We start from the raw sequence: 25829 nt of genomic DNA on the forward strand, positions 1-25829 counted from the left end.
GTCATGATGTTCCAAATTAAGATGGTTTAAGCCAATTTAATACATACTATTTGCCAGTTCTCTTGAATATTACACATAATTGTCAGGATGTCTTCCTGGAAGCGTTATGCATTATAAAGAAATGCCATTTCTGCAATGTTCTGCAGAAGAGGGGAAAGAAATGTATTTAAAGGACATACACTGTCCAAATGGTTTTATTTCCAGAGCTACTTGTACTGTAAAAATAGATATAATCAGAATGAAAGCAGCTTGTTAAATTTGCACGGAGATGGCTGTCATTGACTTTTAGGTTCATTCTTAATGTTTAGCATCGGATGACTGTGGCTGCATCTTAATGATCCGAGACTAAATCTGTCTTGTGCGCAGTGGTTGCGAAGTGCCAAAGTTATTATGCAGTTGAGAGATTCATGGCACGTGTTTTGATCACCTATTAAGATGGTGAATTAGTTAGAGCTCGGGTGACGAGACAAGTGTATCAAATGTTCGACTTTCTAGATCTTGAAGGCTGAATTCCTGCCTGGATCAGTCCTCTGTGCTTGTGGAGAAAATGTCAGATTGTTTATGCTCAAGGGTTATCATTTATCATCTGAGAGAATATGGCCATGTGGCTTTTTATTGATTTATTCTGCAGAAAAACATTTGAAATGGTTGGTATGTGTAATGTGAGTGTCAGCTAGATGGAATTTGAATTAACAAGTGATATTGATAAAAATAAATGATGTGCTAGTAGTTTGGTATAAGCCAGTGTTCTGATGCCTTAGCATTTAAAGAAATACCCAGTTTTCCTTTTGTGGTTCAAACGGTTGTATTAATACAGTTGTATTAATCTCCACTAACCGCCTCCTGAACATGAGCACATGCTCCTTAAAATCTATTGAAAGTAACTTGCTCCGAATTCTGCTGTGAATTCTCCAGGAACCAAAGCTAATGTTTAATCTCCATAGTCTCACCCCATCCCCCAACAGCCATTTGGGCTTCCCTGTTTGAAACAGTTTACCTTTTTTCGTGTTTGGTATTGTAGGACTAAGCATTGCATGTGAAAGTGCTTTGCCATTGATAGGGAGAGAAACAATGAGGCAGTTTACACACACTCACAACAGCACAGTGCCATCTGCTGAGTCGTACATCCAAACAAGGCGAATTTATACAGGTTCTCCTTTCATTGGCTTGACTAACTTGGTTGTCATGGCAACATGCTCTCTCACTGCCTCATACTGCAGTGTGTACAGTTTTAACCTACTGAAAGATGCTTTAAAGATGTTTAATTACATAATGTATTTGCATAATGCAGATCAGTGGTTATGCTGTTGTCTGATTTTTTAACAATACAGCTTTTGCATTCTAAATTCAAAAGCATAGAGACAAAGGTTACACAGCAGAAATGGCACTTATAGCTTCATCATTTTGTCAATACCCTGTGCACCTGGGTACCCCAACTGTAGTCATTTATCAGCATTACCTTCCCACGACTGTGGGTTTATCCATCCAAATCATAGGTGAAATTGCCATGGGGGATGGGCAGACATGTCTCCCCCCAATATTCAGAACAGGTCGATTCGTGTCCCCCCAATTATTTCTTTAAAATCCAAAAATATATTATTGGAGGTCAGGGGCCCACAGAAAGCATAAGACCACGTCATTAGAATTGCATGAAATTAGCTTTAGCGGTCGACTTTGGGCACGATAAACGATCCATGTACTGTACATCACTGGAGCCAAGCTCCCTGCCATCTAGGACCTCTATACTAGGCAGTATCTGAGGAAGGCCCAAAAAATTGCAAAAGCCACAGACTGTTCACTTTGCTACTGCAAGCGGTACCAATGCACCAAGTCTGGAACCAACAGGACCCTCAACAGCTTCTACCCCCAAGCCACAAGACTTCTAAACAAGACTGCTAAATAGCTAATCAAATGGCTACCCAGACTACCTGCATTGACCCTTTTTGCAGCAACTCTTTTGCACTGACTCTATTCACACACACACTGGACTCTACCCACATACTCACACACACTAACACCAAGACCCCAACACACACATACAGTACACACACACACACACACACACACACACACACTCTACATACACCCACGCACACATAACATGCACACACATGCATACTGACGTCTCACACATTTACGTTGACATTTTAGTCATTTAGCAGATGCTCTTGTCCAGAGTGACTTACAGTTTGTTACACACACACACGCACATACACACTTACTTTCACACTCCCCGCATACGCTGCTGCAAGTCACTTTACCCCTACCTATATGTACAGTACATAGCTACCTCAATGACCTCGTACCCCTGCACATCGACTCTGTACTGGTACTCCCTGTATATAACGATGGTATTTTCTACTCCCTATATATAGCCAGGTTATTTTACTCGTTATTTTTTATTAGTTATTCACTGTGTCACTATTTAACTCTGCATTGTTGGAAAAGGACCCATAAGTAAGCACTGGTAGTCTGCAATTGTTGTCTACGAAGCATGTGACAAATAACATTTGATTGATTTGATTTGAACTCCTCCTCTTTCTCAATTTTCAAACAGAAATGGGGTGTGCCTTTGGTGGTTCATCATTGTGTCATTCGGGTCATGCGCACCCCGACCAACGTACTGTAGCTAATTCTTTAGCTAAGCTAGCCACTTGTAGCTAGCTAGTAACTCCTCCAGTATGTGTTGACATCATTTCACAGGATTCGTTTTTGGACGGTTCTGTAAGGATTAATTAAGAAATTTCACTTCTGTAGGCAAATATCTTATTCATCCATTTTTGTTTTTAAGCATTAAATGATTTTGGTATGATGGTGCATTAAACAGTTATACAGTTTACATTTTTTCAAAAGGTCAACCAGTGTTTCCAGATTTCTATGAAATATGACATATAATTAATTACGATATGAGTGAAATAATTAAACTTTTTGGGAAGAAAAGCTATGTTAAAAAGCACATTTTCTGTGTTGGAATGGTGTGGGCTTACCCCAACAACAGAATGGTATGAAACCTGTGAATGTATTGTAATGTTTTTAAAATTATATATCTGCCTTAATTTTGCTGGACCCCCAGGAAGAGTAGCTGCTGCCTTGGCAGAATATAAACTTTTAAAAGTGAGATTTTCACTGGACAGTTACTTTAAAACTACAAGGTTTTCTCTCAGCCTCATGGAACAATGTGTAGAGTAGCAGGAAATTAACTTTAAATCTGCTAAATGTTCTATCATCCTAATTGCAAATTGTGAAGAATAGCATGGGATAAGCTATAAAACAGCAAATTTTTCTCTCTGCCCCATGGCCAAATGTGTTGAAATGCAGGAAGTTAGCCGTTTTCCCCAAAAGATATCTGTTGGACAGCCTTCCACTTATCCTTCCACTTATACTGTGTTTTCAAAATACCATTCCATATACCCCTTAAAATACCCCTCAGAGGCACAATAAGTAATGTAAAACTGTGTAGAATTACAGGAAATGCGTTTTAAAATGTCAACAACAAAAATCAGTGGGAGGACCCCCCTCTGTACTGTTTCACCCTTGATCCAAATGACAAATTATTTGAATATACAAAACTTAAACTTACTAAAATCATTACGTCATCATGACAAAACCAATCTACATTTTCTCTATTTAATTAGCCATAGGCTATACTAGAGCCTGTTCACAGCATTCAATAATCACATCCAATTGGCTTTGCAATGTTCTCCAATGTGTTTGCCTCTTGTTGCGCCAGATTTGATAACTACTGTGCAACTCTGAAACACATAAGTCTCAAAACATGATCACCAAACTGAGGAATAAAGACCAAACATTCTTGTGATGTGCAACATTAAGTATTCTACCTAACCAGACATGGTGACACCTGTTTTATCTCTCTGCTTCATCCAGCCGTTGGTCTCACCACCTGTCCGGAGCCGATGGTGCCTGCCAACGGGATCAAAACAGGGGACAGGTACATGGTCAACGAAGTAGTGTCATTCAGCTGTGAACCGGGATACGTGCTGCAGGTGAGAGCTTTTGTCTTTTAGAGAATCATGTCTGCTGTATTCCCACTGCTATGTCAACATTTAAAGCTTTATTCAATAAGTAAATGTGCAGAGATGTGTGCTGAGTCACGTGTATGCACGGTAAACTCAGTAACAGAGGCAAACAGTGATTTGTCTCTGAGTTCAGTGTGCTTAGAGAGAAACCCCCTGCCTTTACTTCTGCTGGGAAACTCTTTTCCAGGGCCACTCCCATATATCATGTATGCCAGGAACCGTGCGGCGCTGGAACTACCCTCCCCCACTCTGCATTGGTAAGAACTTTTACTTTGAAATAGTCACATTCAAGGCTCTTTTTGACAGTTTCAGTGCTATTCATTGTCTGCACTATTTTACAATGTGTATTATGTGCTTTTTCCTTTCCAGCAAAGTGTGGTGGAACAGTACATGACTTGACCAATGTTATTTTAAGTCCTGGATTCCCTGGCAACTACCCTGGTAACCTGGATTGTACATGGAGGATTCTTTTACCAGTTGGATATGGTGAGGAACCTGCTATGGTAACAATAATGATGAGGAGCCATGGCTAATGTTAACAAGGTCAGCGATAATAGAGTTATTTTTTTGCATTTTGTTGGAACTAACAAAAGGTAGTCCTCAGGAAAATGGATAGTGGGTCCCCCCTCTTGCTTTATTTATCAACATTTTTTTTAACCTTTGCTGTGAGTTTAAATCCGTAAAGTATACTAATCAAATTACCTTGTATAAAAGTGGTCGTTAAAATGTTATATTTATCGAATATCAGATGTAAAAACAAAACAAAGTCACAGCAACTCGACAAGAGAGCTGTTGTTTGCAGACCACATATTGGTGGTTCTTCATAGTTCAAATGAGTCCAGAACAAAGTAACCATTCCAGATGTTAGGTAATTGTGTGTGATTTTAAAAAGCTATTCAGCTATTCAGGCTCTGAGCACAAAAATGTTCTTTACCCAACCTAAGAAAAATATTGTAACACATCGAGATATACAAAAGCAATTTTCTGCCTTATCAAGCAGCCACTCCAAGTGAGAATAAAAACAATAATTTTGTACTGTGTGTATACCAACAATGCATACGTTTGTGTTGTTTACACGGCCCAATATTTTTTATAAGACACAAAAAATGCTTTTGCAGACGCTGATTTGAGCTTTTAGGACAGACAGACTGGGTAGAATAAAGCATTGTAAGAAAGTGGTATATGGATGCATAACTACAAGATTATCCTTCAATGGATTGTCCTAAGCATCACCAAGTGGCAAATGCTTTCCTCCAGCATTAGGCCTTGAACTAACAGAACACAACTTACCAAAAAAACACACTGAAATTGATTATAATAATTTCCCACTTCTGTGTTTCCCCTGGAAAAACACGAGCTGATCTTAATGTCATATTGCGGAATCATTTGTACCATCATAACAAATTATGTGTTGAATAGTTTCTCTCAACATGCCGATAAGATGTAGCTTGACAAAAATAGGCTAGCACAACAGGTGAAAATAAACCACATCAAATGAGCCATGCTAATGTCTGCTGAATGCATTAAATGATTACAACACGTGCACACGTGCCACAATTTCTGATAACAGTTAACGCTTTAGGTTAATGGGACTTAAACCATTTAACACTTTGATGCTTGTTTTGATTATGAAATTAACATTGTTCTTACAGTATACCTCATATAATATTCCTGTGTTTTACAGGTGCTCATATTCAGTTTTTCAACTTCTCCTCTGAAGACAACCATGATTTTTTAGAGGTGCGAAATGGGCCGCAGCACAGCAGCTCTCTGATTGGACAGTTCAGCGGAAGTCAGCTGCCACCCAACCTGCTGAGTACAACACATGAGACCATGATCCACTTCTACAGTGACCACTCCGAAAACAGGCAGGGATTCAAACTGGCCTACCAAGGTGAGGTATACTCTGTTTTCATCAACCATGTGAAACAGTGTTTTCCCTATCCGTCTAGCTCCGTTTCTTCTAAACGAGCTTGGTCTCTATTGGTTTCAATAGACAATTTTGGTACTTGGTTGTTGTTTTGGGGGATTTTGTGCCACATCTGGAAAACGATCTATGGAAAAGGCCATGTGAAATCCTTATTGTCACCGTTTTTATCTATCTTCTGTTGATATACTCTAGCTCTCTTTTTAGGAAGCAACTCAAAGTGATTAAATGTTAAATGCAAAATAGATGGAATGTCAAATTCAAGGACTTAAGTGCCTGTCAGTTAAATTATCTGAGAATCTGCCCTCTTAGGAGCATTGAGAGGTCACTCCATTATGTGGCTGCTCCCGTCTGGATAAAGCATTCAGAATCAATGTAGAGTGGCATTTAGATGTTGAGTTTATGGCTTCCACCTTACAAGAGATAACCCTGTATGTCTTCTTCTCCCACTTCTAGGCCAGTGGGTTCATATTCTGGCTTTCCCTCCTCTCCTCTTAGCAGACAAAAACAACCATATGGCTAGAATACTACATCTCATTTGACAATTGCTACTTACAGGCTAGTTCATTGTTGCCTGACTACCCAAACTCCTTTCTCTGGCCAAATGCCAGTTTAGTCTCCGAAATGAGTCTGGATCTGAATACCTCCCTGAAGATTTATAGAACGCAAACACATTCTAACCGTTCTGCTTGATCCCAGAAACCAATGGGTTGGGCCAGAGCCAGAACACATGTGGGTAAAGCAGTGTTTTGAAAATTATTAATTGGCATTTATACTCTGATTGGTTAGATGATCCAATCACTGATGACATTTATATAACACCCCTCATTTTGGCATCACCACAAACGACTTCAACAATGGCACTCTCAGACTGAAGCCTGTAGCTAACATAGAACAGCGGAATAATTCAATTTGAGTCGTCAGGCAATTGTATATGTCAATTGTCAGCTTTATCAAGCTTCATGAGCTTTTGGAGTAACGCTGATGTACACTACCGTTCAAAAGTTTGGGGTCACTTAGAAATGTCCTTGTTTTTGAAAGAAAAGCAAAAAAAAAGTTCATAATTAGACATTTCTAAGTGACCCCAAACTTTTGAACGGTAATTTATTTTTAAGTTGAAATAGAAAAGCTTGATGATTTCCTGATGGCCATTCTTCGTTGATGGCATATGCTTGAAATTCACATGTCACTGTGGCATTTGGTGGAAATGTGTCTGACAGGTGGCATGTGTTCCAGTACTGTCTCAAAAGGTTAAGTGGGATGAGTCACCTGTGGAGCACAGAATTTGTTTGAAACTGTCTTGTTGTGGTGATAGTATGTATAGTCCTGTTATAATAATTATGCGTGCGCTCTCTCTCTCTCTCTCTCTCTCTCTCTCTCGCTCTCGCTCTCGCTCTCTCTCTCTCTCTCTCAGCATATGAATTGCAGAATTGCCAAGACCCTACTCAATTCCCTAATGGATATATTATTAATAATGACTACAATGCTGGCCAATCAATAACTTTTGAATGCTTTCCTGGATATGTTCTGATTGGACATCCTGTGCTCACTTGCCAACATGGAATCAACAGAAAATGGAATCATCCCTTTCCCCGGTGTGAGGGTGAGCATGAATTAATATGATACATTTCAGATGTTTCACCAAAAGCATAAATGACTTCTTTGCTTTACAGTTTATCAAACTATTTTAGAATGTATTTGTTAGGAAGTGTTTTAGCCCTACACTAGAATTCTATCCAGCCATTACCTATTTCTCGTAATGCTCTTGAAGTGAAGTTCGGTTGTTTTAACTCTGCACAAAAAAATTGTTTTCCAAAACTGACTCTAATTACTGCCTTTGAAAACTGCTCCAGTTAAGACCCACACTACTGGGACGTCTTCTAAATTGCTTCTGATTTGAGCAGTGAGAGCTGAAAAAAGCCTTAATCAATCAATACCTCCAAAGATTTCTCAGAGTCGTCCCAAATGATTTAAAAATATATTTTAATATATTACAAGTATACTAAAGTATACTTAAATATACAAAAACATTTGAATGACATACTTCAAATATGAGATGTATATTATATCTGAAGTATACTATAAATATAATATCATTACACTCTAAACAGACTTAAGTGTACTTTATATTCAATGTTTTTTCAGTCTTTTAGTATACTATATGTTGACTATCATTCAACTTAAAAACACTCATTAAAACTGTACTTCAACTTCAAACGCTTTAATTGTAGTTTAGAATATTCATTCAAAATACACTTGGAGTTGTTTTTAATTATTGATTTTTTTTTAAATGAAACTGTGCTTCTGAGTGATCAGGTACACTAAGTATACAGGGCCTTGCAAAAGTATTCATACCCCTTGTATTTCTTCAAATTGTGTTAAAAAGTGGGATTAAAATGGATTTAAATGTGATTTGTTGTCAACAATGAACTCAAAATACTTTGTAGTGTCAAATTGGATAACTAAACTATAGTAATTTCATAAGTATTCAGCTGCTTTGTTTAGGCCCGCCTAAATTAGTTCAGGAGTCAAATTTGGCTTAACAAATTACAGAATATGTTACATAGACTGTGTGAAATAATAGGGGTTTGTAATCATTTTTGTTATGATTAACCCTTCCTCTGTCCCTCATTCATACAACATCTGTAAAGTCCCTCAGTCAAGTTTTGCATTTCAGGCACAGATTACACTTCAAAGATCAGGGAGCCTTTCGAAAGCCTCATAAAAGGGCAGTGATTGGTAGATCGTTCACAATATCCAATCAAACATTGAATATCTCTTTAAGCATGGTCAAGTTAATAATTATGTTGATTATGTATTAAACCACCCAGACACATCAAACAAACAGTCGTCCTTCTGAACTGAGCTGCAGGACAGGAATAAAACTGCTCAGGGATGTTACCATGAGGCCATTGGTGATTGTAAAACAGTTGCAGAGTTCAATGGCTGTGATGGGAGAACTGAGGATGGATCAACAACATTGTTGTGAAACAATAATGACTTTATTGACAGAGTGAAATAATGCAAGTATACAAAATAAAATATTCTAAAACATACTTATTCTAAAATTGATTAAATATTCCTGTATATATAAGGTCCCACAGTTGACAGTGCATGTCAGAGCAAAACCCAAGCCATGAGGTCGAAGGAATTGTCCATAGAGCCCGAGACAGGATTGTGTCATGGCACAGATCTGGGGAAGGGTACAAAAAAATGCTGCATTGAAGGTCCCCAAGAACACAGTGGCCTCCATCATTCTTAAATGGAAGACGTTTGGAACCACCAAGACTCTTCCTAGAGCTGGCCGCCTGGCCAAACTAAGCAATTTGAGGAGAAGGGCCTTGGTCGGGGAGGTGATCAAGAACCTGATGGTCACTCTGACAGAGCTACAGAGTTCCTCTGTGGAGATGGGAGAAACTTCCAGAAGGACAATCAACTCTGCAGCACTCAACCAATCAGGCCTTTGTGGTAGAGTGGCCAGACCGAAGCCACTCCTCATTAAAAGGCACATGACAGCCCACTTGGAGTTTAAAGGACTCTGACCTTGAGAAACAAGATTCTCTGTTCTGATGAAACAATGATTTAACTTTTTGTCCTGAATGCCATGCGTCAACGTCTGGAGGAAACATGCATGGTGGTGGCAGCATCAAGCTGTGGGGATGTTTTTCAGTGGCAGGGACTAGGAGACTAGTCCGGATTGAGGGAAAGATTAACGGAGCAACGTACATAGAGATCCTTGATGAAAACCTGCTTCAAAGTGCTCAGGATCTCAGACTGGTGCAAAGGTTCATCTTCACCTGACAGAGCTTGAGAGGATCTGCAGAGAATAATGGGAGAAACTCCCCAAATACAGGTAGGTGTGCCAAGCTTGTAGCATCATACCAAAGAAGACTCTAGGCTGTAATCGCTGTCAAAGGTGCTTCAACAAAGTACTGAGTAAAGGGTCTAAATACTTATGTAAATGTGATATTTAAGTTTTGCTTTGTTTTTTTGCAAAATGTAAAGAAAACTGTTTTTGCTTTGTCATTATGGGGTATTGTGTGTAGATTGATGTGGGGGAAAAAACGATTTAATGCATTTTAGAATAAGGCTGTAACATAATAGAAAAAGTCAAGTGGTCTGAATACATTCCGAATGCTTATGCAATGAGTATATTTGAGCTATTTAATTTCTATCGATAATTTTTTTTTTTACATTGAAATCTTCCACTTTGACAGAATATTTTGTGTAGATTGTTGACAAAAAAACATTTTTATCTTACTTTGTAACAATATAACGTGAAAAAAATCCAAGGGTTATGAATACTTTTGCAAGGCACTGTAGTTTCAGTGCCAATAATGAGTTCAAGTATAGTACTTTCTGAATTCCTGTTCAGAAGAGTGCAGAGAAAGTTCACAATGATAACGATAGTTTATTCCACATAACAAAACATGCACAGCTGAGGAACATGCTTCCTGAGAATAAACTTTTTCATATCTCAAGAAAATACTTAAGAGTTTTAAATGTCCACACAATATACTTAAAGTGTACTTTCAAAAACGCATGAGCTCAAACATTTGCATATTACCAGCATCCTTTTCTGCATGTGAAGTTTTGATTTATAATAGGATATTGTTCTTCATATTTAACTTATTCAAATGTTTTGATGTTAATTTTCAAACTGAATAATGGTGTACTTTTAATTACACATTTCATTTTATTGAAATGTGAACTTATTACCATAATATGAATAACTAAAGTGTGAAATGGCCATGGTGCACAGTTAACAAAAGTGGTTAGTAAATTGTTGGTTCAGCTACAACTGCTTTGTAAATCGCATGTTGACATTGGTTGAGAAGATGCCTTGGTCAATTAAGGTAACATGGCTAATTACAATAGCTGATGTGCTTAATTAGTATGACTGTATTTGTAAAAGTATACTTGAAATACAATATAAATACTTTTTTAAAAAGAAAATACAGGAATTGTATTTCAAATAACATTTTAGTATAATTCTAATTTATGAGAAATATACGTAATATTTACCTGAAGTGTATTTGAAGTATATTTGTTTTTGCTCTTTATCTATACTAAGAAAATACTTAAGTACAAAAAAGTGTCCCAATTTAGATCATTTTAAATGTTTTTAATATACTTAAATGCTCATAAAATACAAATAAAATTGACAATGCAATAAATGTATTTAAAATGGTTCCAATTTAGATTATTTTAAATGTACTTAAAATGCAAAAAAAAAAAAAATATGATCAATGTATATTTAAAAAAATTGAATAATCCCGCTTGGGGTCCCTCATTCAACCACACCTTTCAGCATCATGATAGTGTGTTTTTGCAGTGTATTTGGTATATTCGGTTCTTGTTGAAGTATCTAAAGTCATTGCCACTTTTCCCTTTTAGTTTCAAAGCTCAATGTGCAGAATTGACTAATCCCGGAAAACAGGGAAAGAGACAGCATGATAGTACAATAAAGTGTGAGGTTTACTCTGTTGTCAACACAGTCAAAACTCATGTTTGCTGCTCATATTTTATCTACAAGTAGTAGAGTATACAGAATTTACCAGCAAATATTTGAAATGAAGGTTCAATTGGTGAAGTAATGCTCTTAAATTGTTAGCAGACAAAGCCAAGCAAAGCTACCGAGACCAATCCACTTAACATCTATTCCCACTACATGCTACACATACCCTTTGTGATAATACTGCTCCCTCTTCCCTTCTAATGCAGCTCCATGTGGCTACAACATGACAGCTCAGAATGGCACCATATTCTCGCCTGAATACCCAAATGAGTACCCTAACTCACAGGACTGCACCTGGCTTATCATCGTGCCACATGGACATGGCATTTACATCAACTTCACCCTGCTTCAGACAGAGCCTGTCACGGATTACATTGCTGTATGGTAAGGGATGAATGGTTTTCACAACACCCGTCGGTTTATCCATTGGCTGATATGTATTTTCTGTGAAGAACTACCATTTACGTCACAGCATAGGAAGACTCAGAGTTATACTAAGAATACAGCAAGACAGGAAACAAATAATCATATTACTGTACAGTACATGTTGCCTTACCTCCCTTTACTAGTGAAGATGCACCTGAATGTCACAATAGAATAATCTGCAGCACTAGAGTGGATTAAAACACTGTATATCAATGGGGAAAATACACACTTTTTGCCACAATACAGACCTCTGTGAGTTATATAAGTTACTACTATTTGAAGCCATTAAAAGAGGATAGTAGTCAGTAAAGCCATAATTTTTTGCTTTTTCATTCAACAGTCTGTAATTTAATGCTTTTATCTGAAAGTGAGCACAAATATTGCTATAGATTTGAGAACAAATCAATTCAACCAAGACACACTGAAATGCTGGACATTATTGCACTCTTTAACATGTGCATTATAAATGTAATGCATTTTCAATGCCTTCTGGTCTCTTCCAGGGATGGCCCTGAGCAGAGCTACCCACAACTTGGGATTTTCAGTGGTAATACAGCGCTAGAGTCAGCCTACAGTTCTTTCAATCAGGTCCTTATCAAGTTTCACAGTGACTTCTCCACAAGTGGATTCTTTGTCCTCAATTTCCATGGTTAGTTTCTCTTCCAAATCAAACATGTTGTAGCTCAAATGCAATACTGTTAAGTCTTGCTGAATACCTGTTTAAAAATATCAGAAATAAAGTATTCTCATGTTTTTAATATGAGATTGGGTAAGTGTAGTACATTTTAGTGTTGCAGTTTGTATTTATATATCCCTTTATTTTGTTGTATAACCTATCCCTTGTGGGTGACATTTGATTATGATAGTGTGAAATAATGTGATTTGAGGGATAATTTTTCTATGTTGTAGCCATAATTTGCAAACAGTTTTTGGCAAAATACATATTCTTTCTTTCTCTCCTCTAGCCTATCGTCTGAAGAAATGCCCACCTCCCCCAACAGTGGAAGAAGCTGAAATAGTATATGAAGATCAAGATTATGAAATAGGTTAGTGTGAACCAGGGAGATGATAAACAGTGGGTTATCCACATATTCATCATTTATTATTTTCAGTGGAACATCAGGCAGTGATCCACTACTTGTTCAGTTCAACATGTTCCTATGTGACTTTGAATCAAAGAGGGTTTACTGTACCATGGTGGTGTGTGATCCTCTGTTTGCTCAGTGTTGAAGGGGAAATTTAATTGAAATGTGTTACATACATATTGTCACCAATGCTGTAGTTTTTGGACAACCATGTTAAGGTAATAACCAGTGTTGTAGTATTCAAGACCAGTCTCGGTCTCGAGTCCAGTCTCGAGACACATATTGAGTGTCTCGGTCTTGTCTCGGTGTCAGATACATTTTTACTTGGACTCGGACAATGAGGACTTGTCCTTTCTTGCTGAGACCAACCGAGACTTGCGGAGTGAAAAATTCAGAATTATCAGCTCCCATTCAGTCAGCCCATAAAACCTCTTTGCCAGACCAAATATCCACACTCCTTCATGACACATGCCTATCTTATTGTCTCTGGAAACCTGGGCTTACTACTTTACTCATAACATTACCGTCTTTTACTTTCGTTGAAAAATATTCTCAAACTTTGTCGCGCAAATCAGAATTTCCTTGATTCGCTGGTAGGGAAGAACGGGGGACATTGTTTGGAAGTTGCACGCTCATTATTAGTAAGGGGGAACCGGGGGAAATTGTAACATGGCTTTTTATCAATTATAGACCTGTTCGGGTTAGTGGTAATTTATGAGTGGCTCTCTATTTGACCTCAGCATGCTTTTTCTCACCATTCTGAATGTCTAAAGAATCGATGTTGTTCTGAAGTATGAACACAGAAATACCGTACATTTTGACCTCTTAATATGGTGACGATTTGAGACAATTACAAATACAACCATGGTCTTGACTTGGTCTCGGACCCCCCCCCCCCCCCCCCCCTCGCTTTACAGTAGGTGGTCTCGAACACAACACTGGTTATTACACAGGCTGTTATGTAATATAACTGTTGTTATGTCTCTAGAGACAATACCCTTAATATCCAATGTAGGTTTCCATCAGACGTTGATAATGTCACATCTGCTATAAGACGTATTAAATAATTATTTTGTCCAGGAGACATTGTGAAGTATCGCTGCTTCCCTGGATTTACCCTGGTCGGCAACAGTGAGCTTACCTGTAAGCTCAACTCTCATCTCCAGTTTGAGGGTCCTCCGCCTACTTGTGAAGGTAAGAGAATGTTCTGACCAGAATATTTTGATTATTATGATTTATTTATTTTCTTGGAAAGGAAAGTGGAGGTGAACTTTCAGCTCAGATAGTTCCAATAAATTATTTATGTTATCTGCTTTTACAAACATGGCAGTTTGCTGCCCTTTGACATTCTATGCAAATCTATGCACATTTCCCCCGAATACAACAGGTATTACAGCTTATTATTATAACCTTACAGTGAAATGCTTACTTAGCAAGATCCTTGTTCCCTTGCATCCTTGTGATGACTCCGTTATACTACAGTATTAGTAGGCATTGTTCCAAGGTGTGTATCACCCTGTTCAAAAAAACAAAAAACGTTTTTGTCATGGTAGTGCAGTGCTGCTAGAGCCTCTGTGTCTCTTTGTAAATCAGAGCTCTAACAGAAGTGAGTCACAGATTTAATGGCTTATTCATACATGTAATTTCTAATTATAGTGCCAACGCGATGACACAGATGGGAGGCAGCACTATGGCTCTATTAAAGCACAGCACAAAGCACTACCAAGCCTTTTTTGGGGAGATAGAGAAGCACAGCAGTTTCCTTGAATTTTGTAATTCCATAATGGAGCTAAGCAGCTATGGTCCATTTGGTTTGTTTTCATTATTATTTGCCCACAGGGTAGAATATGAAAATGTTAAATGCCTTCACATTATTTCTTGTCATAGATCATTAACTCTAAGCTCATTTGGATTTGCAACCTGAAGAGGTTCACAAGAACTACAGTTGAGGTGATACAGATGTGTACTGTTGCAACAATTACCTTTTTCTCATGAGTAATTCTTGTCTGCTTGTGTTTGTTGTGCTTTTAGCTCAGTGTCCTGCAAATGAAGAACGCGCCTTCTCATCCGGGGTTATCCTTAGTCCAGGTTTCCCTAAAAACTACCCCAACTCTCAGACCTGCTCCTGGGTCATCAGAGTTCAACCTGCGTACACTATTTCTATCTTCGTGGAGATGTTTCAGAGTGAGAAGCAGTTCGACGAACTTGAGATCTTTGACGGTAGTTTCCTTTTCCAACAGCCAACTGCATTGTTTTTTTTTGTGCAGTTTTCAAATATTTATCTAATATCAGCAATGCGTGATTTAAAAAAAATATTCCATGACAAGCACGGTAATGTTTTAGTGTTTATTTTTATCCGTTAGGACCATCTGGTCAGAGCCCTTTGCTGGTGGCCCTTAGTGGAAATCACTCCACACAGTTAAACTTTACAAGCAAGACCAACCACCTTTACCTGAGATGGTCCACTGATCATGCAACCAGCAAAAGAGGGTTCAAAATCCGATACACAGGTTTGTAGTGCATAACCATATGTTTCCTTTTGCGATAAGACATTATGTTTCACAATTGCTTTGGGGATGCCTACAGCATTGCATCACAATTCTTATAAGGATTGACTGTTATGTTTCGAGACAACTTCTACCCCCATGCCATCAGACTGCTAAATAACCATAAGACTGCTAAATAGTTAATTAATGGTTACCTGGACTATCTTCACTGACCCTATCTTGCATTGACTCTATGCACACTCACGATACTACAGTATATAATGTATAGAGACTATATACACACACACACACTACACTGACACTACACAAACCCACACACATTCACATACACACACACACACACACACACACACACACACACACACGCACACACACACACACACACACACACACATCAAATCAAATCAAATCAAATGAAATGAAATGTATTTATATAGCCCTTCGCACATCAGCTGATATCTCAAAGTGCTGTACAGAAACCCAGCCTAAAACCCCAAACAGCAAGCAATGCAGGTGTAGAAGCACGGTGGCTAGGAAAAACTCCCTAGAAAGGCCAAAACCTAGGAAGAAACCTAGAGAGGAACCAGGCTATGTTGGGTGGTCCTCTTCTGATTGTGCCGGGTGGAGATTATAACAGAACATGGCCAAGATGTTCAAGTGTTCATAAATGACCAGCATGGTCGAATAATAATAAGGCAGAACAGTTGAAGCTGGAGCAGCAGCACGGCCAGGTGGACTGGGGACAGCAAGGAGTCATCATGTCAGGTAGTCCTGGGGCATGGTCCTAGGGCTCAGGTCCTCCGAGAGAGAGAAAGAAAGAGAGAAGGAGAGAATATAGAGAACGCACACTTAGATTCACACAGGACACCGATTAGGACAGGAGAAGTACTCCAGATATAACACTGACCCTAGCCCCCCGACACAAACTACTGCAGCATAAATACTGGAGGCTGAGACAGGAGGGGTCAGGAGACACTGTGGCCCCATCCGAGGACACCCCCGGACAGGGCCAAACAGGAAGGATATAATCCCACCCACTTTGCCAAAGCACAGCCCCCACACCACTAGAGGGATATCTTCAACCACCAACTTACCATCCTGAGACAAGGCTGAGTATAGCCCACAAAGATCTCCGCCATGGCACAACCCAAGGGGGGGCGCCAACCCAGACAGGATGACCACATCAGTGAATCAACCCACTCAGGTGACGCACCCCTTCCAGGGACGGCATGAGAGAGGCCCAGTAAGCCAGTGACTCAGCCCCTGTAATAGGGTTAGAGGCAGAGAATCCCAGTGGAAAGAGGGGAACCGGCCAGGCAGAGACAGCAAGGGCGGTTTGTTGCTCCAGAGCCTTTCCGTTCACCTTCCCACTCCTGGGCCAGACTACACTCAATCATATGACCCACTGAAGATATGAGTCTTCAGTAAAGACTTAAAGGTTGAGACCAAGTTTGCGTCTCTGACATGGGTAGGCAGACTGTTCCATAAAAATTGAGCTCTATAGGAGAAAGCCCTGCCTCCAGCTGTTTGCTTAGAAATTCTAGGGACAATTAGGAGGCCTGCATCTTGTGACCGTAGCGTACGTGTAGGTATGTACGGCAGGACCAAATCAGAGAGATATGTAGGAGCAAGCCCATGTAATGCTTTGTAGGTTAGCAGTAAAACCTTGAAATCAGCCCTTGCTTTGACAGGAAGCCAGTGTAGGGAGGCTAGCACTGGAGTAATATGATCAAATTTTTTGGTTCTAGTCAGGATTCTAGCAGCCATATTTAGCACTAACTGAAGTTTATTTAGTGCTTTATCCGGGTAGCTGGAAAGTAGAGCATTGCAGTAGTCCAACCTAGAAGTGACAAAAGCATGGATACATTTTTCTGCATCATTTTTGGACAGAAAGTTTCTAATTTTTGCAATGTTACGTAGATGGAAAAAAGCTGTCCTTGAAATGATCTTGAGATGTTCTTCAAAAGAGAGATCAGGGTCCAGAGTAACGCCGAGGTCCTTCACAGTTTTATTTGAGACGACTGTTCAACCATTAAGATTAATTGTCAGATTCAACAGAAGACAAACATATACCGACAATATAAACACACACACGCGCATACCGACACAACACAAACACATTTAAACACACACACACACACACACACTTTTACACTCCTAATTTGCTGCTGCTACTCAGTTCTTTATTTTACTCTTATTATTATCTATTCTGATGCCTAGTCACTTTACCCTGCATTCATGTACATACAGTATCTACTTCAAATACCTCATACCTCTGCACATTGATCTGGTACTGGTACTCTCTGTTTATAGCTCCATTCTTGTGCATTTTATTCCTTTTGTGTTATTTTTAATTATAATCGTTTTACTCTGCATCGTTGGAAAGGGCTCGTAAGCAAGCATTTCACAGTTACGTCTACACCTGTTGTATTCAGCACACGTGACAAATCCAATTTGATTTGATTTTACGAATTCTGAAACATTTGAACAACAGCACATTCAAAATAGGGGAAAAGCACCATAGCCTTTTGCTATTGTATGGGTGTCAGAGAAGATTATACACCATTCTCTGTCCTCTGAGGCAGTTGCTTTGGATCCAATTTAGGTCAAAGAGTGTGAGGAAGTCAGACTTTTCCAAGTTAGCTCTCATTAGGCTGGGCCCAGACATGTATACCTGCAGGGATCCTTTTGCAAGTCCTCCATAATAGAGGTCAAAGATCCCATAATGAATTTGGCTGAATAACTGCCATGTCCAGTGACTCAAACAGACATTTCCACCAATGACCAAACATGATATATAGCTCACAAAGCCCAGTGGCCATGATTACTTTCCATTTCTTTTCTCTCCCTCTGCCTTTTCTGTCACTTTTCTGCTCTGTATTCATTTTAGTCAATCCTTTTGCCATTCCAGCCACTGTGCTGGTTATTATTCCAGTTTGTTTCCACGTTTCCCTATTTTTTCAATTTGCCATCCCTTGTGCAGTGGAGAAAAAAGGCATGATTCGGGGTAAAAAATGGTTACATTGCATTGAGGCCTGACGTGTCAGAATGAGTGATGGTTTCTGAATGCTTCAGAATGGCTACCACGGTGCTGTCAGACTGTGTAAAAGGCTTTTTAAATAATGCAGGGATGTTGAACACAGACAGGGTAATACACCTCTGCTTGATCTTTACAAAACTGCTTTGGGAGTAAAGAAGTCTTTACCCAGCCAGGGGATTTTTTCCCTTCGTCTTTAACAGTCCATTGGGCATTCATCAAAGTAAATTAAAATGATATGCTGCCTGGAGTTTTAACATGTGGTCTAATCACCCAGAACCTAGACTCAACCAGTTAGCCCGATTAATGGTTTTAATTTAGCAGGGGATTTTGAGAATTCTGGAGAAAACTTATGTAATGTCATGTTATACTAATGTAATGTAATATAAAGTACTAATGTATATGTAGAGCATATCGTTAATCATTTAGATGGTGGCATGATATAGAAACACTTAAAATGCTCTTTCTTTTCAATGTAGCTCCTTATTGTAGCATTAATGACCCACCTGGAAATGGAGGGGTGCTTAATCGAACAAGAGAGCGTCCAGGAAGCAAGCTGCAGTACTATTGTTATGCTGGCTACAGGCTAGTGGGCCCCAGAAATTCCACCTGCCGGTTGCATCGGAATGGGCTGTATCATTGGGATGCCCCAGCTCCACTATGTCAAGGTAATGCAGAGCTGCAGATGACATTTACTGACTTGAGGGGGATTCACTTTAATCTTATGTCTGGGGGTTCCCTCGTGTCAGAATGTGGAGATGTGTTTGTGTCTGCACAAATCTGGAGGAGTTGTGACTCATTGTCTTTCTCCATTTATTTTTCTCTTTCTCTTCAACATAGCAAGCTACAATTCATGAATATTTCCTAATATCATGCTGTAGCTAGAAAATATATTATAATGAGTCTTCTAACAAACTTTGTTCAGAAGTATGTCATTGACAGTTATGTAACTGACCCTTTTTCTATTATGTTAATTAGTGTGACAGCCTGTTGCTTTAAGCAAAGGAGATGTATATTTACATAAAGGAATAGAGGATAAGTTGGAGCTAATTACTTCTGGGGGTTGTATCTGTACATGCCTGTTTACGAGTATGCAAGGCAATAATCTCTTTAAAGGTACTGTGTCCCCTCATTTGTGGTAAACTACAGGTGTGTAAGTAGCGTACAAAACAATAGAACTGTTTGTGTTTCTCACTAAACCTGATTGTAAATTATAATTTGATTAGATGAGATTGATTGTTCCATTTGCCCAGTATTCTGAACATGGTATTTGAATGGTAAATGTGTGTTTAAGCAAATGAATGCCACAATCTTCAAGGGAAATATCTAGTTTCCATAGTACCCTAATAGTTGGATCATACACACTTTGCTTACTTACTCTTTATCGCCTTTGAGATATAATGCCACTATAGTCAGAACACTTCACGTTATACCCTTTTATTAGAAGAGGCCACAGTGTTTACTAATTTTGTGCCATCCTTTCTGTAAGTGCTGAGAGTAATCCATGCAGCTGAGGTCGTCGTTTGATGAGTATCATTTTAATATTTTAATGTCTTTCCATCGGCAGCTTTATCTTGTGGAATCCCTGAGTCTCCTGCCAATGGTTCATTCCATGGTTTCCAGTACACAGTCGGAAGCAAAGTGAATTACCAGTGCAATGAAGGGTACAGGATGGAGACAAGTCTCCCCACAAGCACCGTCTGTCTAGAGAATGGGACATGGAGCAACGCTGCACACCCACCTCTTTGTTTACGTGAGAAAAATAATCTTTGTTTCTATGCCAACAGTATGATAAATTCCCCTACCTCATTGAGCCACTGCAGTCAATGCAGGTCTCATTAATGTCCTCCTTAGAGAGTAATGTGGAGCAGGTAACGGCTGAGATGAGAGCAATAATGAGTAGATTTTTGCAGTTAGGCACTCACAAAAAACAAATGGTAGGATGAACCCGCCCCCTCAGGCCTGCATTACCAGAAACACACGAAGCAATCATGTTGGAGTCATTTTGGGACATGACTGTATAAATTACATTTTAATACCTCAATGAATGTGATATATGTGAATACAGTATATATAAAAAATACTTTTATACCCATTATATTTTATAGTTTTATATCATAAAGTGCTTTGGCATTTCTCAGTTTTAACAATAGATACTGGACAGAAATTGATAATGTACATAAGGCTTTTAGAATATTACATCGGCAAATATGGAGAAGGAAATTGAGAAATGTTTCTCTGTCATGTCTGGCTTTTTGAGTGTGTTCTATTAAATCTGGCATGTTCTCTCTCCCCCCACAGCGATCCAGTGCCCTTACATTGAGAGCATGCTCTCAGAACACATGGTGTGGCGGCTGATCTCGGGGTCACTGAATGAATTTGGATCTCAGATAATGCTAAGTTGCACTCCTGGCTTCTACCTGGGAGGCAGGAGGACCATCAAGTGCTTAGCTAATGGAACCTGGGCTGGAATCCAGGAGAGGTCTACCTGCAAGAGTAAGATACAGACTGTACATCTACCACCAGGCTGCACTGCTTAGAGTTATGGAAAAATAATAGGAAATAATTATCATAAGAATTGAGCACAAAATAGTTGACATTTTGAGTATTAATAGTACCTTGTTCTAATTACCGAGAGCAATTTCATTGTCTGGCCAGAGCTGTTGTTCACACTGGCAGTTAACACGTCTAAAATCCTTCCTCTTTGTGGCTCCCAATGTATTTCCGGATTGATGCATTCATAATCTCCAGGATCTGGGGTGGGAGCTGGGAAGTCACAAGGCAGTGTCCAATCATTTGTTTTGATCACAGCCCTCCCTATTTCCTCTGCATAGATGTGCTGCGTAAACAATAAACTGTAGTGGCGATGATGTAATCAGGGAAATATGGTCCGGCTAATTAGAGGTCAGAGGGAGAATATAAATATTCTGATTAGCGGGGACTTAATATTTAATATGTTTACATGACATGGTGAACATTGTAACGGTTTTGACTTGAGGTTATTGTTTGCAGGGGTGCCAGGTACGTAGGTTGTGCCTACCACGGAAAATATTGAATGAATCCCGTCTGGTCCGTCAAGTCTACACCAATACAAAGGACAAAAAAAGTCAGGATGGACATACACTGTTCATAAACCCTTAAAACATTGGAAATAACTTCAAAACAATTGTATTATTTTGCGTGGCTTGTATTACCAACATAAATGATCACACACATAACAATATAACAAACAACTAGCTCTGGTTCCTCAAGAAAAGTCCCGTTCCTCGGGCCTAAAAGGGCCTAAAAGAGTCCAGCCCAGTAAATGAGTTCAGTGAACTCAAGTGACCTTATTCACGCAATGTTTGTCCATTCATAAAGTGTAGCGTAAACCCAGTCTCAATCATACAATCAAAATGTCAAACTCTTTTACCACACAACCATAAAGAGTATAAAATCTTAGTAGTTTTCAACTACAACTGACCACATAAATCATCACAGTATACAGCACACTAAAACACGGGAAATACCATATGCCTAATAGCTGTAGTCAATCGGCCAGTTAGACAATCCAATCAGCCAACAGATCTCCAGCAGAGAAAGGCCGCGAAGAAGGAGAGCAAATGAGATGTGTAGTCCAAAGGAAGCAATGAGTGGGTCCGATCCCGGTTAAACTTGAGACAAGGCTACAAAGCACACTTTTAAATACAACAAAATAAACGGAGTAAAGAAGCTTCGGAACTGAGGGTTGAACACATCCTCATTCGCACATCCATCACAACCCCCTTTTGCGCAGCTGATGCTGGCTATTTCATTGGGAATTAAAGGGGAAGCATTGAGACAGTTCAGACAAATTCAGAGCCGTCACAACATGCAAAGGTTTATTGACCTTGGCTTTGATTGGGTGCGTCTAGGAGCCCCTGATATTTTCTGATCATTCCATGAGTGCCTTTGTATGTATAGCCAATGCACTTACATACTCTGTTTAGCGCCTCTTTTTATTCATGTGGTGAACCAGACTGTATTTGAATTGAAAGAAGGTGAATACACACAGTGAGCCGCAGGGCACTGCTCTGCATAGTTCCTCAAAAGTTCACCCTCTTTAGTCATTCCACTTGAATCTAGTAGACAAACAAACAAGCACACTGTGGCATACATTAGAACGATATGACAAAACAGAAAGAGGGGTAATATACATTATAATGACTGTTGGCATAATGGCCAGCAATGTGTGTTTACATAAGGTAGTTGCATATTCAAATTATTGTAATATTTACAGGTAATTTGTTAGGGCTGAATCAATCAGCTGCTGTAAGACACATTTCACTTCCCCATTTAGTGTTCTAGAACAAATACACAATACTCGGCATACCGTTCATCCAGGATATCTAGGAACTAGATCAAAATGATTCGCTAATCATTCCTCGTTGTGGAATTTGTTTCCACTCAGGCACAGTGGCGTGCAACCAAGTATAACCCAGTCTCTGATTGTCTGTGTCACTTCCAGTTATCTCGTGTGGGGACCTCCCCTCTCCTCCCTATGGCAACAAGATAGGAACCCTGATTACGTTTGGCGCCACAGCGATCTTCATGTGTAATACGGGCTACACACTGGTTGGGTCACACGTGAGGGAATGTGGGGCCAACGGGCTCTGGAGTGGAGTGGAAACAAAGTGTCTTGGTATAGTATAAATGGTTTTCTAATGTTTAAGTTCTTTCTTTTCTCATCCCGGACGAGCCCCAAAATTGTATCATCCTGGACGAGTCCCCATGTTTTTGATCTTGGTTTTCACATCATTATGCCAGAAACACATTAAGATTTCTCAGGGTATAGTTGTGTTTACAGTTTCAAACTCTCGAAGGTCATGATTTCTCTTCAATTACCAGCATCCCAAATGTTATATTGATAATTTTATCCATGAGATTTAATCCGACCCCAGCAGTCAACTCCTAAATGTCAGTTAAAAACGAAGACATACCACCCCTCATTACTATCAATTAGATTATTGATTAGATTAAATTATTGAGGCATTTCCCCCAAAAAAGACATTCGTTATTGGGGGAGGGAAGGATAAAATACATTTCTGTGTTACAGTATATATTTTTATGTGTCAAAGTGACAAATGGTTATTACAGTCATGAGAATATTTTAAAGGATCTGTGTTAGGGAATAATAAGAAAGTTTACGTAACAAATATACTTTTTCATGCCAATCCATACTAATATTGGACTATTTTATGTTTTATCTAACTGAAAATATTATGCAAATATTTGGTTTATTCTCCCTTCTAGCTGGCCACTGTGACTCCCCTGATCCAATCATCAATGGTCATATCAGTGGAGATGGCTCCAGTTATCGTGACACTGTTGTCTATCAGTGCAACCTGGGCTTTCGCCTTATTGGAACATCGGTTCGGATCTGTCAACAGGACCACAGATGGTCTGGACAAGCTCCTGTTTGTGTTCGTAAGTGCAATAACTTTTGTTTTTTTAATTGTTCCTATCGATTCTCCCTTAACAATCAGAGATGTACAGGAATTATCCACCTTCAGGTGGTGGGCTGAAGCTTAAAAACGTGAAGCTGATTGATCCTTGTCAAGGGAGGAGCTGATTTTTTTATATGACAGTAAAACATTCTTATGATGACTGTAACATTTGTTGTCACCTTCAGTTCTTTCACACTTTCTCATAAAAAGTATACTTCAACACTGTCTTCTCAGGCAAATTTGCCAAAAAGCTGAACTTGGGACCAATCAGAACTCCTGTATATTCTCCACGTGATGAAGGCAGCCAATAGCCTGTTTCTATATAAGATGTAAACGCAGCCTCACATGTGTGATGAAATAAGATAAATATCTGTTTGAGTGCACTTGAAATATTCCATTGGGCACAGACTTCAATTCAATGTTTTCAGTTTTCCATGTTGGTTCAATGTAATTTCATTGAAATGACGTGGAAACAATGTTGATTCAACCAGTCTGTGCCCAGGGGGATGCAGCATGCCATACAAATTGTCTTGATCGTTTGAAGAAGTAACTTCGTTAATCACACGCCAGGCCTGGTATTCATAGATGACTTTGAAACGGCTTTTGTCACACCCTGATCTGTTTCACCTGTCTTGGTGACTGTTTGTACCCACCTCCAGGTGTCTCCTGTTTTCCCCATTAGTATCCAGTGTATTTATCCCTGTGTTTCCTGTCTCTCTGTGCCAGTTTGTCTTGTTTTGCCAAGTCCACCAGCGTTTCTCCTAGCTCCTATTTTTCCCAGTCTCTGTTTTTTCCTAGCCCTCCTGATTTTGACCCTTGCCTGTCCTGATGCCGAATCCGCCTGCTTGACCATTCTACCTGTTCTAACCTCGAGCTTGCCTATCCCCTGGTACTGTTTGGACTCTGACCTGTACACTGAACCCCTGCCTGTCCTGACCTCGAGCCTGCCTATGCCCTGGTACTGTTTGGACTTTTACCTGGTTTATGAACTCTCGCCTGTCCCCGACCTGCCTTTTGCCTACCCCTTTTGGTGTAATAAATATCCGAGCTCAACCATCTGCCTCCTGTGTCTGCATTTGGGGCTCGCCTTGTGCCCTTATAGCTTTTGATAAAATAAGACTGGAATTTATATATACAGCGCATTCTGAAAGTTTTTAGACCCCTTGACTTCCACATTTTGTAACATTACAGCCTTATTCTAAAATTGATTAAATACAATTTTTTACTCATCAATCTACTGTACATAATGACAAAGCAAAAACAGGTTTAGACAATTTTGCAAATACATTATTTTCAATAAATAAAAATACATTTACATAAATATTTAGATCCTTTGCTATGAGACTCGAAATTGAGCTCAGGTGCATCCTGTTTCCATTGATCATCCTTGAGATGTTTCTACAACTTGATTGGAGTCCACCTGTGGAAAATTCAACATGATTTGGAAAGGCACACACCTGTCTATATACTGTAGGGTCCCACAGTTGACAGTGCATGTCAGAGCAAAAACCAAGCCATGTGGTCGAAATAATTGTCCGTAGAGCTCCGTGACAGGGTACCTAAATATAATATAAGGTCCCACAGTTGACAGTGCATGTCAGAGCAATTGTCCGTAGAGCTACGAGATATGATTGTGTCGAGGCACAGATCTGGGGAAGAGTACCAACACATTTCTGCAGCATTGGAGGTCCCCAAGAATGCAGTGGCCTCCAACATTCTTAAATGGAAGACGTTTTTTAACCATAAAGACAATTCCTAGAGCTGGCTGCCCAGCTAAACTGAGAAATGGGGGTGATCCTTGGTCAGGGAGATGACCAACAACCTGAT

At 39.4% G+C, this 25829-nt stretch overlaps 1 protein-coding gene across 1 annotated transcript in view; it reads left to right on the forward strand.

Moving 5' to 3' along the window:
• LOC110502713 (CUB and sushi domain-containing protein 1) overlaps positions 1–25829 on the forward strand; it is a 510046-nt gene that overhangs the window by 430752 nt on the left and 53465 nt on the right. The window contains exons 38-53 of the mRNA XM_021580963.2: positions 3886–4004; positions 4225–4294; positions 4407–4523; positions 5722–5931; positions 7379–7567; positions 11689–11866; positions 12412–12557; positions 12874–12954; positions 14074–14187; positions 15025–15213; positions 15357–15503; positions 19017–19205; positions 20105–20290; positions 20839–21033; positions 23024–23197; positions 23809–23982. Of these exons, the coding sequence (XP_021436638.2) occupies positions 3886–4004; positions 4225–4294; positions 4407–4523; positions 5722–5931; positions 7379–7567; positions 11689–11866; positions 12412–12557; positions 12874–12954; positions 14074–14187; positions 15025–15213; positions 15357–15503; positions 19017–19205; positions 20105–20290; positions 20839–21033; positions 23024–23197; positions 23809–23982 (2478 nt within the window). The remainder of the gene's footprint in view (positions 1–3885; positions 4005–4224; positions 4295–4406; positions 4524–5721; positions 5932–7378; positions 7568–11688; positions 11867–12411; positions 12558–12873; positions 12955–14073; positions 14188–15024; positions 15214–15356; positions 15504–19016; positions 19206–20104; positions 20291–20838; positions 21034–23023; positions 23198–23808; positions 23983–25829) is intronic.

Source organism: Oncorhynchus mykiss, chromosome 23 (genome assembly GCF_013265735.2).
Source record: "Oncorhynchus mykiss isolate Arlee chromosome 23, USDA_OmykA_1.1, whole genome shotgun sequence".
NCBI lineage: Eukaryota > Metazoa > Chordata > Actinopteri > Salmoniformes > Salmonidae > Oncorhynchus > Oncorhynchus mykiss.